Genomic DNA, 16713 nt, shown 5'->3' on the forward strand with positions numbered 1-16713 from the left:
TTGCCTTATGAAGACATAGGAGATTTGTAGATGCTGGAAATACAAAATGCTGAAGGAATTCAGAAGGTCAGGCATCATCTATGGAGGGAGAGGAACAGTTTACATTTTGGATTGAGACCATTTATCAAGACTGAAAGGAAATGGCCAGGGGCCAGGATAATAGTGGGGTGGGGGTGGGGGAAGAGACCACAAGCTAGCAAGTGTTAGGTGAGTCCAGGTGAGTGGGAAGTTGAGTGGGTGGGGAGTGATGTGTTGAAAAGGAACGATGTATGAAGCTAGGAAGTGATAGGTGGAAGAGATAAAGGGTTGAAGAAGAAGGAATCTGATAGGAGAGGGCAGAAGAACATGGAATAAAGAAAAGATAGATTATTGATCTCAAAGGAAATTACAGTGTCACAGTAGCACTACGAGTGCACAGATACAAATATTAGAAGAGAAGTAGAATAAAGAATTAGCTACCACAAACAATCTAATAGGAGGAGATCATCACTTCCCTAGACATAGGTTGACTCATAGAGCCTAATGGCCGAGGGTAAGAATGACCTCATGTAGTGCTCTTTGGAGTAGCACAGCCGTCTTAGTCTATTACTTCTCTGTTCAGCCAAGGTGACAGGCAGAGTGTGAGAAACACTGTCCAGAATTGCCAGGATTTTCCATAGCGTCCTTTGTTCTACCACAGCCTCCAGTGTGTCCAGTTTGACTACTGTAACAGAGCCAGCCTTTTTAGTCAGTTTATTGAGCCTGTTGGCATCACCCATGTTGATGCCATTGCCCAAAACATACCACTGGCGACAACAGACTGGTAGAACATGTGAAGGAGAGGCCTACATACTCCAAAGAACCTCAGTCTCCTCAGGAAGTCGAGGTGGCTCTGGCCCTTCTTGTACACAGTCTCTGTGTTGGTGCTGCACTCAGCTCTGTTGTCCAGATACATCCCCAAGTACTTGTAGGTACTAAAAGAAGTGGGAGAACCAGAGGGAAATTATGGTAGATCATGAGGGTAACAGAAGAGGGGTGAGAGAGCCACCAGGATGAGAGAAAACATATGTGGTGGTGGGAACGGAGAGAAATAGTTACCAGAAGTTACAGACATCTACGTTCCTGCCATCAGGTTGGAAGCTACCAGGATAAAATATGAGGAGTTATTTCTCTAATCTGCATCTGGCTTCGTTGTGGAAGTAGAGGATGCTGTAGACAGACATGTCTGTGTAGGAATGTGGTGGAATTGAAATGGATGGCCACCGGGTTGTAAACGTAACTTTGCTGGATCAAATAACGACAGCACTAAAAGATCGTTACTTACCTTTGCACCGTTTATTTCTTCGAGCTCAGCCGGCGAGTGAACTTGGATCCGACATCAGGGAGAGAAACATTCTCATCTCCCCGGCGGTTCAACAAGTTCACTGCCTGATGTCAGAACTGTCAGAAGTTATAAGGTCACCGATACAAAAGAACAATCAATTTGATAAGCATTCCAGCCAAGTCAATGGACTATTGATACAAAGTACAATCAGTTTGATAGACACTCCAGCCACCTTAATTAAAGAAAGGAATGTCCTACCTGGTTTGTTGGAGCCACAATTTAATCATAAAGATAAGAACATTCATCAAATTTATGCTTTAGTTAAGAAAGGAATGTTCTGTCTGATTTCCATCAGGTACTGCTTTTTGTCAAAATCAAAAGGTGTGAAAAGCCCAGAGACATCTTATGTTGATCTGGGTGAACTTTAACCCTTATCTTGCTCCAAAGAAAGCAGCTGTGAGACATTATTCAAACGCACTGCAGTCACCCACAAAATACACAGACATAGTCGGTACTTAACCCATTGTTTACAGGAATCCGAGAATCCCCCATTCCCTTAAACTTTATCAGGGTGATCCTGCTGTTGTGACAGTTGCAGCAAAGGTGCCCAATGATGTGGTCCCCCATTCTGTGTCAAATCTTACCAATGGAGAGGAGGCTGCACTGGGAGCACTGGATGCAATAAATAACTCTGATAGTCTCATAGACTAGCGGTGTGTATGTTGTCTGGCTACTTATCTACATAAGTAGTAATTTGTCAGTTAGCCTAACAACTTAAGTGACTTCATAATGTGGAAGGAAATGGAAGTACTGGAGTGGTGGTGGTGGGGGGGGGGGGGAGGTTGAGGGTGCATAAAAATCCACGTTTACAAATAGCAGTAAAGGTCAGGGTAAAAGCCAGTCTCGAGCTGTGAGGCATGACCTCTTATCTTTTTGAGAGATTGGTTATTTTGAAAATGGATCCCAACAAATACCTAACAAAATTGGCTGTAACTATAGTCCATGTAGATTTTTCCAGGTGAGATATTAAACAGTCAACAGGATATTTAGGAATAGGGTCGGAATCATTAAACTAATTTAACTGCCCTTTATGTTATCACTTTATCAAATCAAATATGGGTGCCAGGGTAGTGTAGTGGTTAGCGTGACCCTATTACAGTTCAGAACATTTTGGATTTTGGAGTGCAATTCCGTCACTATCTGTATTTGAATGTTTTCTCCATGAATCATGTGGGTTTCCTCCAAGTGCTCCAGTGTTTTCCCACATTCCAAAGATGTACTGCTTAATAGCTAATAGGTAATTGTAAATTGTCCTGTGATTATGCAATAGTTAAATAGGTGGGTTGCTGGGTGGTGGGGCTCTTTGGGCTGGAAGGATGTTCTGCGCTGTATCTCTAAATAAATAGATAGATAGATAGACATACTTTATTGATCCCGAGGGAAATTGGGTTTTGTTACAGTTGCACCAAGAATAGAGTATAAATATAGCAATATAAAACCATAAATAATTAAATAATAATATGAAAGTTACACCAGATGGAAATAAGTCCAGGACCAGCCTATTGGCTCAGGGTGTCTGACCCTCCAGGGGAGGAGTTGTAAAGTTTGATAGCCACAGGCAGGAATGACTTCCTATGATGCTCAGTGTTGCATCTCGGTGGAATGAGTCTCTGGCTGAATGTACTCCTGTGCGCAACCAGTACATTATGTAGTGGATGGGAGACATTGTCCAAGATGGCATGCAACTTGGACAGCATCCTCTTTTCAGACACCACCATCAGAGAGTCCAGTTCCATCCCCACAACATCACTGGCCTTACGAATGAGTTTGTTGATTCTGTTGGTAAATAAATAACTAAAATAAAAATATCTACACATTTCCCAAATTTTATGTGACCAACAGAATTGTATATTGTAATATAATTTGCAGAAATAAATTAGCAACATGATAAGTTGGACCTTTTTCCTTTCATAGATTGTGTGAATAAGAAATGATATTGCTGCACCTTCTGTCAATTCTAGCTGGAGAAATATTTCATAGTTGTGAGGGGAGTTGCAAGGTTATTGTTGACTTACTTTACTTTTTAATGGTCCCATATTACTATCTGCAAATAATGGGAAGAGATCTAACTGGTACAGAGAAAAAAATTACCTTGATTAAAGCAATGAGGGATTACTATTACCGTGAGCGGCCTTCCCTAGAAGGTCTCAGTGATTACAAATACATGTCAGCAGTTACTCCCATGGTATGAAATTGGGGAAAAAAGGTGTGTAATTTGTTAAAAAGTCACTTTCATAAAAAAAACATCTGAATAGCTTTTTTCATGTTTTTAAAAATTTAAATGCCATCTCTTGAATTCAGTTGAGGGTGTCTATATTAAAAAACATACCACAATAAAATTATATATGGGCATCCGTTAGTCTCATGAGACCATGGATTTATGCCTTGGAAGGTTTCCAGGACGCAGGCCTGGGCAAGGTTGTATGGAAAACCAGCAGTTGCCCATGCTGCAAATCTTCCCTCTCCACGCCACCGATGTTGTCCAAGGGAAGGGCATTAGGACCCATACAGCTTGGCACTGGTGTCGTCGCAGAGCAATGTGTGGTTAAGGGCCTTGCTCAAGACACAACATGCTGCCTCAGCCAAGGCTGGAACTAGCAACCTTCAGATCACTAGACGAACACCTTAACCACTTGGACAATAAAGTTAATTTCTTCAGTAATTCACGTGAGAAGACAGAATTACTGTCTTAGATCTGATCAAACTATTTCCGACACTGAAGTACTGAATTGGAATAACCTTGATTGGGGAGGGACCTTTTCCCCAACAGAAGGGATTACACGTATTCTGCCCCCCCCCCCAATTCTGTATATACAAAAATAGACAATTTCATAACATTTGGAAAAGATACAGACAAAATAATCACCTGTGGAATTGGGACCATGCACCTTTATATTTATCTGTTGATTTTGACCTACAACCAAAGAATACTGTTTGGAAACTAAATTTAAGTCTACTCAATGATCCCTATTTTAAGGAACACATTAAAAAAGAAATTGGTCTTTACCTAGAATTCAATGATAGTAGGTTTCACCTCCCATTCTATGGGATACTCTAAAAGCTGTCTTAAGAGGGAAAATTATAGTGATATCTTCATATAAGAAAAAAATAAGGAATAAAACAGGGGAATTACAAAATAAACTGAAGGAACTAGAAAAAAAACACAAATTGAGTTTGGCACAGGATACACTAGAGGAAATATTAAAAATTAGGAATGAAGTTAATAGTTTGGCTACACAAGAAATTAGAAAAACTTTTAATGTTTCTGAAACAGAGACACTATGAAAGTGGATCTAAATCTATGAAAATACTGGCGTGGAAACTGAAAAAAAAAAGCAGAAAATACAATTCATAGAATTAGGGATCCAAGAACAAAAGTGATTAAAAAAATAAACTAAGTGAAATTCAAGAAGCTTTTGAAATGTTTTACAAAACTCTATATTCCAAAGTTCCAGGGGGAAGCATAACCCAAATTGACACCTTCCTGAATTCTTTAGAGTTACCCACTTAAGCAAAGAACAAAATAGAACAATGACTGCTGACGTAAGTGGGAATAAACGGGACCTTTTCAGAATGGCAGGCGGTGACTAATGGGGTACCGCAAGGCTCAGTGCTGGGACCCCAGTTGTTTACAATATATATTAATGACTTGGATGAGGGAATTAAATGCAGCATCTCCAAGTTTGTGGATGACACGAAGCTGGGTGGCAGTGTTAGCAGTGAGGAGGATGCTAAGAGGATGCAGGATGACTTGGATAGGTTGGGTGAGTGGGCAAATTCATGGCAGATGCAATTTAATGTGGATAAATGTGAAGTTATCCACTTTGGTGGCAAAAATAGGAAAACAGATTATTATCTGAATGGTGGCCGATTAGGAAAAGGGGAGGTGCAACGAGACCTGGGTGTCATTATACACCAGTCATTGAAAGTGGGCATGCAGGTACAGCAGGCGGTGAAAAAGGCGAATGGTATGCTGGCATTTATAGCGAGAGGATTCGAGTACAGGAGCAGGGAGGTACTACTGCAGTTGTACAAGGCCTTGGTGAGACCACACCTGGAGTATTGTGTGCAGTTTTGGTCCCCTAATCTGAGGAAGGACATCTTTGCCATAGAGGGAGTACAAAGAAGGTTCACCAGATTGATTCCTGGGATGGCAGGACTTTCATATGAAGAAAGACTGGATGAATTGGGCTTGTACTCGTTGGAATTTAGAAGATTGAGGGGGGATCTGATTGAAACGTATAAGATCCTAAAGGGATTGGACAGGCTAGATGCAGGAAGATTGTTCCCGATGTTGGGGAAGTCCAGAACGAGGGGTCACAGTTTGAGGATAGAGGGGAAGCCTTTTAGGACTGAGATTAGGAAAAACTTCTTCACACAGAGAGTGGTGAATCTGTGGAATTCTCTGCCACAGGAAACTGTTGAGGCCAGTTCATTGGCTATATTTAAGAGGGAGTTAGATATGGCCCTTGTGGCTACGGGGGTCAGGGGGTATGGAGGGAAGGCTGGGGCGGGGTTCTGAGTTGGATGATCAGCCATGACCATAGTAAATGGCGGTGCGGGCTCGAAGGGCCGAATGGCCTACTCCTGCTCCTATTTTCTATGTTTGTTTCTATGTAACTGAAGCTGAACTAAAAACTGCAATTAGTAGGCTTAAATTAAACAAGTCACCAGGATCAGATGGCTATACGGCAGAGTGGTATAAAGCGTTTAGAAGTGAGTTAATTCCTGTTTCTCTCCCCACACTGAACTGGGCCCTAAGAAAGGCGCAAATGCCACCCAGCTGGAAGGAGGCGATAATCTCAGCTATACCGAAAGAAGGCCAGGATAAAATGGAATGTGGGTCAATTAGACCAATATCTGATCTTAATGTGGATTATAGAATATTTACCTTCTTCATGGCCAAACAATTAGAAGAGTTTCTACCCACACTGATACATAATGATCAGACAGGTTTTATACAACAACGCCAAACACAAGACAATATACGGAGGACACTTCACATTATGGATCATATAAAAAAATGAAATTGAAGCAATAGTGATAAGGCATCTGATTTGGTTAATCGGAATTTTCTTTACAGAGTTTTACATAGATTTGGTCTGCGTGACACAATTATTAAAACTATACAGGCACTATACAATCCTACTGCCAGGATTAAAAGCAATGGATGTTTATCTGATAGCTTTACCCTAGAGAGGGGCACGAGACAGGGTTGTGCATGGTCACCACTACTCTTCGCATTATATCTGGAACCATTAGCTCAATACATCAGAGAGACTGAAGATATCAGGGGAATTACTATTAAAGGGACAGCATAAATTGGCCTGTTACACGGATGACATTTTGATCTATCTAGGACAACCAACATACTCTTTACCTAAATTGATGCAATCCTTTGAACAATATGGCCAATTATCAGGATACAAGATCAACATAGATAAAACCCAACTACTTTCATATAACTATAGCCCACCAAGAGAAATTGAAAGTAGATATCCATGGGCATGGCAAACAGAGCCTGTCAAATATTTGGGCATCATTATGCCAAAAGATTTGGCAAAATTATCGGAATGCAATTATCAGCCTATATATAAAAAATATTAAGGAAGATATGACAAGATGAAACCTAATTCCTTTTCTTGGTCTCAGTTCAAGGATTGAATCTATTAAAATGAATATATTGCCCAGACTACTATATCTCTTTCAGACCCTACCAATAGAGATTAACCAAAATCAATTCAATGAATGGAACAAGATGCTATCAAGGTATATATGGCAAGGTAAAAGGCCTAGAGTTTGTCTCAAAATTTTGTAATTAGCCAAGGAAAAGGGGGGATGGGGCCTACCTTCTCTTAGAGATTGTTATTTTGAAGCACAGTTGTGAGCCGTGATACGCTGGTGCAACCCATCATATGATGCTCAATGGAAAAACATTGAGGAGAGGATACTTTCCATCCCCATACAGGCAATTTTGGCTGATAATAACCTACAAAGTTACATAAATAATATTGGCAACCGGTGGGTTAAATGGACTCTTAAAATATGGAAAACTATTATAAAAGAATATAAACTAGAGCGAGACATTGCAATTCTTAAATGGTGTGCATATGACTCGGATTTTACGCCAAATAAACTGGATGCTAGATTTAAGGACTGGACAGCTAAAGGAATAACAGCTATTTGCAATATAATGAAAGAAGGAACACTGTTCAGTTTTGAAATGCTCAAAGAGAAACACTTATTAGAAAAACAAGACTTTTATCGGTATTTACAGATGCGACAGTATGCTAATAGGACGGTTAAAAATGTAACCAAGGCAAGTACATGTCTGATAGAGCTACTTAGAAAAGCATGTAATTCAGACAACGGTAGTAGAATAGTTTCAAGCATGCATAAGGGTTTTTCAAATCTTAAAACACATTCAACTTCATACATTAAAACAAAATGGGAGAAGGAAGGAAGGATAATAATATCTGAGGAAGACTGGACAATAATATGGAGGTATCAATGAAAGTGTACCAGTTCACAGAAATGGAGGGAGTTCAGGTGGAAAAACTTGATAAGATATTTTATTACACCCTCTCAGAAATCCCATTATGATAGTAACCCCCCCCCCCCGCCCCGTTTGCTGGAGAAATTGTGGAAATCAAAATGCAAACCATTATCATATTTTCTGGGAATGCCCTGTTATCAAAGAATATTGGAGTGGGATACATAATGTCCTACAAGACATCTTTAAACGTGAAATACCCTTAGAGAGTAAGACCATATATTGTGGGTATATACCTCAAGAATGGTTGAAAAGAGATAAATATTTAATGAATGTTCTGCTGGTGGCTGATAAAAAGACCCTTACCAGGAAATGGTTATCACAGGAGAGCCCAACTTTAAATGTATGGATAGAAATTACAATGGACATTTACAAAATGGAGAAGGTAACAGCATCTGTTAATCATAAGTTGGAACACTTTTATTCATACTGGAAAAAATGGTTTAACTACATAACACCTCATAGGCCTGATTTTATTCTCACAAGTCAATGAATATGCTGTAAAAAAAAGATCACTCCCTACTCTGTACATAGTTTTCTTCTTTCGATTGTTCTTCTTTCCTCTCTGTTCTATAAGTGTATACCTCAGGTAAATATTATGAGGGGATTTGTGACAAATACGATTATATGATATATATGTACAGTATCTGAAATACATCTTATGGAAATGTTAAAAAAAATTTAAAAAAAAAAGAAAAAAGAAATAACCTTGATTGTTAAGAGCTTGACGTTACTTGGTTTCAAATGTGGTTAAAAGTAATGGAAATGCTGTTAAGTTTAATACTTCTGTGGTTATTTTACAGGTTTTGTGGATGCACTTAGATGTTTGCAATGAGCACTGTGGCTGGCATGCCCCAGTGTTTTGGATGCCAATGTGTAGGACTCCGTAGAAATCGATTGTATCAGCAGCGAACGTCATGAGCATAGTGATCCCAATAGGGTTTGACACAGCGGAATCCTCATATTTGGAAATGGCTGCAGGGTCAGAGTAAGCAATTTTATGGTTGATAATTATATATTGTAAATTTAAGAATTATCATTTCTCACTATAATGATTTTAAAAATTAATTACCAAATATGTATGTGCTGAACTAAGTTTAATTTATTTCTTAAGGAATTTTGGAAAATTAAGTTCTACAAAATTTACTTTTAAAATCATAGATACAATTTTAAATTGGTCATTGTCTTTACTTCATTATCACTGCTGATATTTAGAAACACTTCTCAATGTGTCCAGTATGGACTGCACATTGTCCTTCTGTAGGGAAACGTAACACAGTGAACAAAGCTGAAGCCTTATTTCATAAATTACTTATGGGAATGATCAGATTTTATATAAATTCTCATTATTATTTATATAGAGGATGTGCACTTGTACTTAACTTTATTCATAAGTTTGAACCGTTATTATTTTTGGTAATAATGGAGGTCATACAGGGATCTGGAATGATTCAGACAAAGACATAATGTCTTGATTTGAAGGGTCCGGAGACATTGAGGACATCTTAACAACGGGGCGTTGTGTGAAATATTTGTAAATGTGCTAAGCACTGCCAGGTCTATTGAAATTAACCACTAGAGAGTCTGGAATTAACTTAGGGAGGTGGAAGTGTGAAGAATTCTTGCTGAACCCTGGGGAAGCCTTCCTGACCCTCCAGAGTTCAGACTAAATAGTTGTTTAAAAACCAACCCATGGTCTCTTCTGAACAATGAGTACATAACACCACAGTGCTACCATTTTGCCCCCTCGAAGATGTGGGATACCCCTAGACCTTTTATTTTAATATGGCTCCAGCTTCCTCAGTCTAGGGTAGTGATGGGATCTTTAGCCAAAAGTCATAACCTAGCAAAAATGCAGTGACCATAAGCTAACAAGTATATTCATCTTTTTTTTTCATAACCTTCCTACTGGAGAGGGACAAGAAGATAAGTATGTAATGATATTTTGGTCAGAAATGGTTCAAATTTGTCCTCCACTGCTTTGCAGGTGTGCAGAATTTTCCACCTGAGAAACTCCCCATTGAAACCAATTTACAAATGTAAATTATACAACCCTCCAGCAGGGTGAATACAGAGTTTTAATTAAAAACTCTGTTTTTAAGCTGTTTATTTAGAGGTCTATTACAAGTAGGAATAGTATCACACAAGAAGCTATGCAATGGAGTATCTGTTGAAAAGTTACTCATTTTATATGTTTACTCTCAGTGTTTATAATCTCTCTTAATTTATAGGTTGTCCAAGATAGTGTATGCCATATGCAGTGCAAGTAAACATTTTGCATGCCATTGAGTGCCACCACCTCAGGAGACATTCTTGAGCAATAGAGTAATACCAGTGTATGTAATTCCATTCATATTTGTACAAATACAAATGTACAGACAGAAATGGGGTCCATTTGGCCCACCTTGTCCATGCTGACTGTGGCAGATATCGATTTGCCCACATTAGGCCAGCATCCCTCATCACATTTTCTATCCAAGTACCTTTTCAAATACTTCTTGAATATAATTATGTCTGCCTTCACTATCATTATGCAAAAAGAGTTATCCCTCAGGTCTCTTTTAAAATTGTAGTGTCTTATTTTAAGCATTTTCTTTGGGTGAAATGATTCTGACTATTTATGCTATATGCTCCTCCAGTCTGAATAAGCCTAGCCTATCCAGTCTCTCCTTATTTCAGCCCTCCAATCCAGGCAATGACCTTGGTGAATGTCTTTGCACTCTCTCCATTGCAATCTAGTGTGGGGACTAGAAATGTACAGGATACTCTTAATTTTGGTCTAACCAATGTTTTGAACAACGGCATTGTGAGAACTACTTAGAATCTGCAGGATTACAGTTAGAGAATTTGTGATAATTCAGACAGGTTGATAATAATGCAATCAATAGAACTTATATTAAAAACAGCACTAACTAAATAACTCATGACTACTGCTGTTGGTCATGGCAGTATTAGAGAATCATGCTTTTTTTTACAATGTTATCAGGTATTGCTATACAGTGAAATGTTATTTTATGTAATTTATTTGTATTTGGGAAATGGAATATGGGATGCATATTGGTTTATTATCGTCAAATGCACCAAAATACAGTTAAAAGCTTGTTTAAAATACTATTTATACAGATCAAATCATTACATAGTTAGAATAAGGTAAAACAATTACAATGTAGAATCAAGTGTAAAAACTACCAAAAGGTGCAGTGCAGGCAAATGATAAAGTGCAAGATCATAACATGGTAGATTGTGAGGCCGAGTCTATGTCCGTTCAAGAGTCTGACAACAGTGGGATAGAAGCTGTTCTTGAATCTGGTGGTATGTGCTTTCAGACTTTTGTATCTTTTGCCCAGTGGAAGAGGAGAGAAGAGAGAATGTCCTGAGTGGGTGGGTTTTTGATAATACTGATTACTTTACTAAGGCAGTGAGAAGTTTCAGACATAGTGCATATTAGGGAGGATGGTTGCTGTGATGTGCTGAGCTGTGTCCAGAAGTCTGTAGTTTCCTGTGGTGACATGCAGAGCAGCTGCCATACCAAGCCATTAGGACGTTAACTGTTGGTGCACTGGAGGCTGGGAGAGTGGATACCCATCACAAACAAGAGAAAATCTGCAGATGCTGGAAATCCAAGCAACACACACAGATGTTGGAGGAACTCAGCAGGCCAGGCAGCATCTATGGAAAAGAGTTGATGTTTTGGGCCAAGACCCTTCATCAGGACTGGAGACAAAATAAGAGGAGTCCGAGTTAGAAGGTGGGGGGAGGGGTAAAGTAAACAGCTGGGAAGTTGATTGGTGAAAGAGATACAGGGCAGGCAAAGGGGGAATCTGATAGGAGAGGACAGAGGGCCTTGGAAGAAAGAAAAGGGGGAGGAGCACCAGAGGCAAATGATGGTCAGGTAAGGAGATAAGGTGAGAGAGGCAAAAGAGAATGAGGAATGGTGAAGGAGGAGGGAGGCATTACCAGAATTTGGGAAATCAATGTATCATACCCATATCCTTCTGTTCAAAATGTACATAGAATGTGTTATTGGGAAGGGATGTGCTGCTGTTGGTGACCATACTAAAAGCTTTTTTTAAATATACAAAGGGTAAAAGAGAGTCGAGGGTAGAGATAGGACCAATACAAAGTGATGCTGGAGATATTGTAATGAGAGATGCAGAGATGGCAGAGGAACTGAATGTGTATTTTGCATCAGTCTTCACAGTGGAAGATGTCTGCAGTATACCAGACATCCAAGAGTGTCAGGGAAGTGAAGTTTATGCAGTGAAAATTACAACTTAGAAGGTGCTCAGGAAGCTTAATGATCTGAGGGTGGATAAATCTCTTGGACCTGATGGAATGCACCCTCGGGTTCTGAAGGAAGTAGCTGGAGAGATTGCGGAGGCAGTAACGATGATCTTTCAAGAATCGATTGATTCTGGCATTGTACCGGATGACTGGAAAATTCCAAATATTACTCCACTATTTAAGAAGGGTGGGAGGCAGCAGAAAGAAAACTATAGACCTGTTGGCCTGAATTCAGTGGTTGGGAAGTTGTTGGAATCGTTTGTTAGGGATGAGATTACGGAGTACCTGGAGGCACATGACAAGATAGGCCACAGGCAGCGTGGTTTCCTGAAAGGAAAATCCTGCCTGACTAACCTACTGCAATTCTTTGACGAAATTACAAGCAGGGTAGACAAAAGAGATGCAGTAAACGTGGTGTACTTGCATTTTCAGAAGGCCTTTGACAAGGTGCAGCACGTGAGGCTGCTTAGCAAGATAAGAGCCCATAAAATTACAGGGGAGTAACTAGCCTGAGTGGAGCATTGGCTGCTCGGCAGAAAGCAGAGAGTGGGAGTAAAGGGATCCTATTCTGGCTGGCTGCTGGTTACCAGTGGTGTTCCACAAGTGTCGGTGTTGGGACTGCTGCTTTTTACCATGTATGTCAATGATTTGGACTATGGTATTAATGGATTTGTGGCTAAATTTGCCAATGATACAAAGATAGGTAGAGGAGTGGGTAGTGTTGAGGAAACAGAGGGCCTGCAGAGAGACTCAGATAGTTTAAGGGAATGGGCAAAGAAGTGGCAAATGAAATACAATGTTGGAAAGTGTATGGTCATGCACTTTGGTGGAAGAAATAAACGGCAGACTATTATTTAGATGGAGAGAGAATTCAAAATGCAGAGATGCAAAGGGACTTGGGAGTCCTTGTGCAAGGTACCCTAAAGGATAATCTCCAGGTTGAGTCGGTTGTGAAGAAGGAGAATGCATTGTTGGCATTCATTTCCAGAGGAATAGAATATAAGAGCAGGGATGTGATGTTGAGGCTCTATAAGGCACTCGTGAGACCACACTTGGAGTATTGTGTGCAGTTTTGGGCTCCTTATTTCAGAGAGGATATGCTGACATTAGAGAGGGGTCAGAGAAGCTTCACAAGAATGATTCCAGGAACGAAGGGGTTACCGTATGAGGAATGTCTGGCAGCTCTTGGGCTGTATTCCCTGGAGTTCAGAAGAATGGTTGGGGGGGGCGGATCTCATAGAAACATTCCAAATGTTAAAAGGCCTGAACAGATTAGATACGGCAAAGTTAGTTCCCATGGTAGGGGATTCTAGGACAAGAGGGCATGACTTCAGGATTAAAGGAGGTCGATTTAGAACTGAGATGCAGAGAAATTACCTTAGTCAGAGGGTGGTAAATCTGTGGAATTTGTTGCCACGAGTGGCTATGGAGGCCAAGTCATTGGGTGTATTTAAGGCAGATATAGATAGGTTCTTGATTAGCCAGGGCATCAAAGGGTTTGGGATGAAAGCAGGGAGGCGAGTGGGGTTGACTGGAAGAATTGGATCAGTCCACGATTGAATGGTGGAGCAGTCTTGATGGGCTGAATGGCCTACTTCTGCTCCTGTATCTTGTGGGCTTATGGTGATGCTGACCAACTTAATTTTGCAACCTTTTATGTTTATGCTCCGCCACAACTAATGGCTAGACTGAGACTCATTACATTATCCTCTTTCTTATCAGATTCCATCACTTGTAGTCTTTGTGTCTCAGCTTGACATGCTCCAAATCCTGTAGGCACTTTTGCCTCGCAGCCCTCTGCCTTATACTTTCTGCCCTTTTTGTTTCCTTGTCTGTTTCAACCTATCACCCCTCTGGTTACCTTCTGCTCTTCCTCAGACCACTTATCACTAACTGGCCCCTATCACCCTTCCCACTCCTCTTTATTCTGGATATCTTCCCTCTTGAAGTAGGATCTTGAACCAAAATTATGACAATTCCTCCATATGCCAACAGCCCCCCCACCCCATCAGTGCTTCTTGATCCACTGAGTTCCTCCAGTCAGTTGGTAAAGATCAGTTTATGGATAGAAGTGAACTTATTAATTATGGTTTTGAAATTGTTGGTTAAATTGAATAAATAACCAGGAAACTGCTGAATTATTCGGGTGCTGTGGTTCATTTCTAAGTGTTATTTTGATTTTTTTTCCAGTTGTTAAAGGTCCCAGGTTTACCAGACACCTGTAACAAAATAGCTTAAGTTATAGTGCAAAATATATGGCAGGTAGTAAATGCACAAATATTAATAGAAATATTAATAGCAAGTCTCCTGTGAATTTGCTTAGGGCAAAGATTCATATCTTTTTATGCCTCTGTGGACCCCAGGTTGGGAACCCTTGGAGGATAGTTTCTTGTGGTTACATTGCATTTTCCTTCGTGATCATTTTTTAGATCCATTTTCCTCTCTTGTTCTTGCTGCCTCTCTTTTTTGTTTTCCATGTTAAAACCTCTTCTTTCTGTGACAAGCAATTAGGTTTGAAGAACTAACATTGCAAAATAGCAGTGTTTGATATGAACAAAGCCTATCTTGGTAATTGACACGTATTTTGAAGGGAAACACTAGAACAAGTGTTGTAAGCAATCTTTTTTAATTGTCAAGCAATATTTTTGTTAAATAGCTTACAGTTAGTAGAACAAATGATAAGAAAGATAGTGAACTATACAGAAGGAGAGGGCAGATGGAGATGGTGGGAAGTAATTGAAAACGTTAGCACCTACTGACTTGGAATGCCACCCAATAGAAAGCAAGTGGTAGGGTTGAATAGTAAGGGACAGGTAATAGATAAATTAATTCTGTTAATCAATTCTATTGAGGAGGAAATTAGTAATGATATGGAAAATTCATCAGTGCTTCCTTAGCAATAAACAACCTACAAGAAAAACTTAACAGGTTAAATTTGAAGGCGGGGGCCGGGGAACAAGGTGGAGGTGTGGGGAAATAAAATAAGTTTTGGGTTGATACCTGAGTCTCCATATGAGTTTTCCCTATATTGAAGGAGGCATGATACCATGTGGAGCAGTGTAAACTGCACCAGACTACCACCTTGTGGCACTAAGTTTGCATTACATCTTAGCTTTTGGAATAGTGCTCTCACCCAGATGACCACCTTTGTGTGTGGTTTCATCAGGCTGTGCATGAACCTAAATACGTGGGCACCAATTACCACTGTGTGCCGAGGTCCTACTTGTCCCTGGTGTTGCGAAGGATGGGTCTGACCCTGTTGCCACACAATGTCCCTGTCAGCTGGACGGTGTCACATTACCTGTCCTTTGTTGAGAAGTTCTTCCTGACCGACACTTTTGATCACAAGGCCATCAGGCAGTGATCAGCACAGAATGTCCTGCAGGCTGTCCAGACCATCTGGCAGAATACCTCATCACAAGGCCTCATCAACAGGCACCAAGACCTTGCCTGCCTGGTGCTGAGAGGAGCCCTCCCACTCAGAGCCTTTCTGCATGCCTGAAGCATCATCACCACAATCTGCTGCCCGCTGGATGACTGTAATGGGGAAGAGACAGTCACTCACCTCTTTGCAGACTGTGGGTTTGTGAAGAACCTGTGGAGAATGATGGAAGGACCTGAGTCACATTTTACTCCAAGCAGCTTTGTGACAGAGGAGACTCTGATCTATGGGCTGTTCCCAGGGACGCACATGGAGACAAACATCAAATGCTGATGGCAGATCCTCAACTCAGTGAAAGATGCTCTTTGGTCTGTCTGAAACTTGTTGGTCTATCAGCACATCGTGATGTCCATGGAGAAATGCTGCCAACTGGCACATTCCAGGCTGCAGGAGTACATGCTGAGGGATGCCCTGAAGCTTGATGCAGCCACTGTAAGAGCCTGGTTGGGAAGGACCACGGTATAGAGTACTTCTGCTACTGGAGCGGAAGAGGCCAGATGGGGAAGGAAGCCCCTCAATTATTGTTGTATTTAATATAAAACTCCAGAGTGCCACATGAGTGTCAGCAGTGCTAAAACAGTAAGGGAAGTCAAAATACAGAACAAAATGATCAAAAATCACTGATCTTTGAATCAGCATCCATCAGCCCAATGGATAACAAAATATATGCACTCATAACTAATGCTATTTTAAAATTGTTCATTCTAAGCGCAGTGTAGTGTCTACCGGCCATAGAAGTGCACGCAACTGATGCTAGTTAGAAACTGTTTGGCAACAGTCTCCTGTACCAGTTAAGTGGCATGGTGCCCCAATTAAATGGAGGAAACTCCATCGATTTTCTCAATTACTTGTTTTTCTTAAAGAGTTGTCCCAAATATGCAGCTGCCTCGAGTAGTTAATGACTCAATTAACTGGAATCCACTGTATTTATTAGTTAAATATTGTCTCAATAAACTGCAGACTCATAATCCTGAATTGAGCCATTACATAGGAGAGATACTTAAAGTGCAGCTTGACTGCCAAAGTTAGTTGCCAACCTGGATGTGATGGAGTTTGACTTTACATTTCAGG

General features: G+C 40.4%; 1 protein-coding gene across 7 annotated transcripts in view; it reads left to right on the plus strand.

Annotated features, from left to right (window-relative positions):
- Positions 1-16713, plus strand: part of kmt2e (lysine (K)-specific methyltransferase 2E) — a 131803-nt gene that overhangs the window by 23577 nt on the left and 91513 nt on the right. For 6 of the 7 annotated variants that reach the window (XR_010021134.1, XM_063072858.1, XM_063072859.1 and 3 more), the window contains exon 2: positions 8720-8904. Coding sequence is in view for 6 of the 7 variants with exons in the window: in XM_063072858.1 (XP_062928928.1) it covers positions 8834-8904 (71 nt within the window). In the remaining variant the exon portion in view is untranslated. The remainder of the gene's footprint in view (positions 1-8719; positions 8905-16713) is intronic. The other variant, XM_063072860.1, reaches the window with a different exon arrangement.

This window comes from Mobula hypostoma, chromosome 20 (genome assembly GCF_963921235.1).
Source record: "Mobula hypostoma chromosome 20, sMobHyp1.1, whole genome shotgun sequence".
Lineage (NCBI taxonomy): Eukaryota > Metazoa > Chordata > Chondrichthyes > Myliobatiformes > Myliobatidae > Mobula > Mobula hypostoma.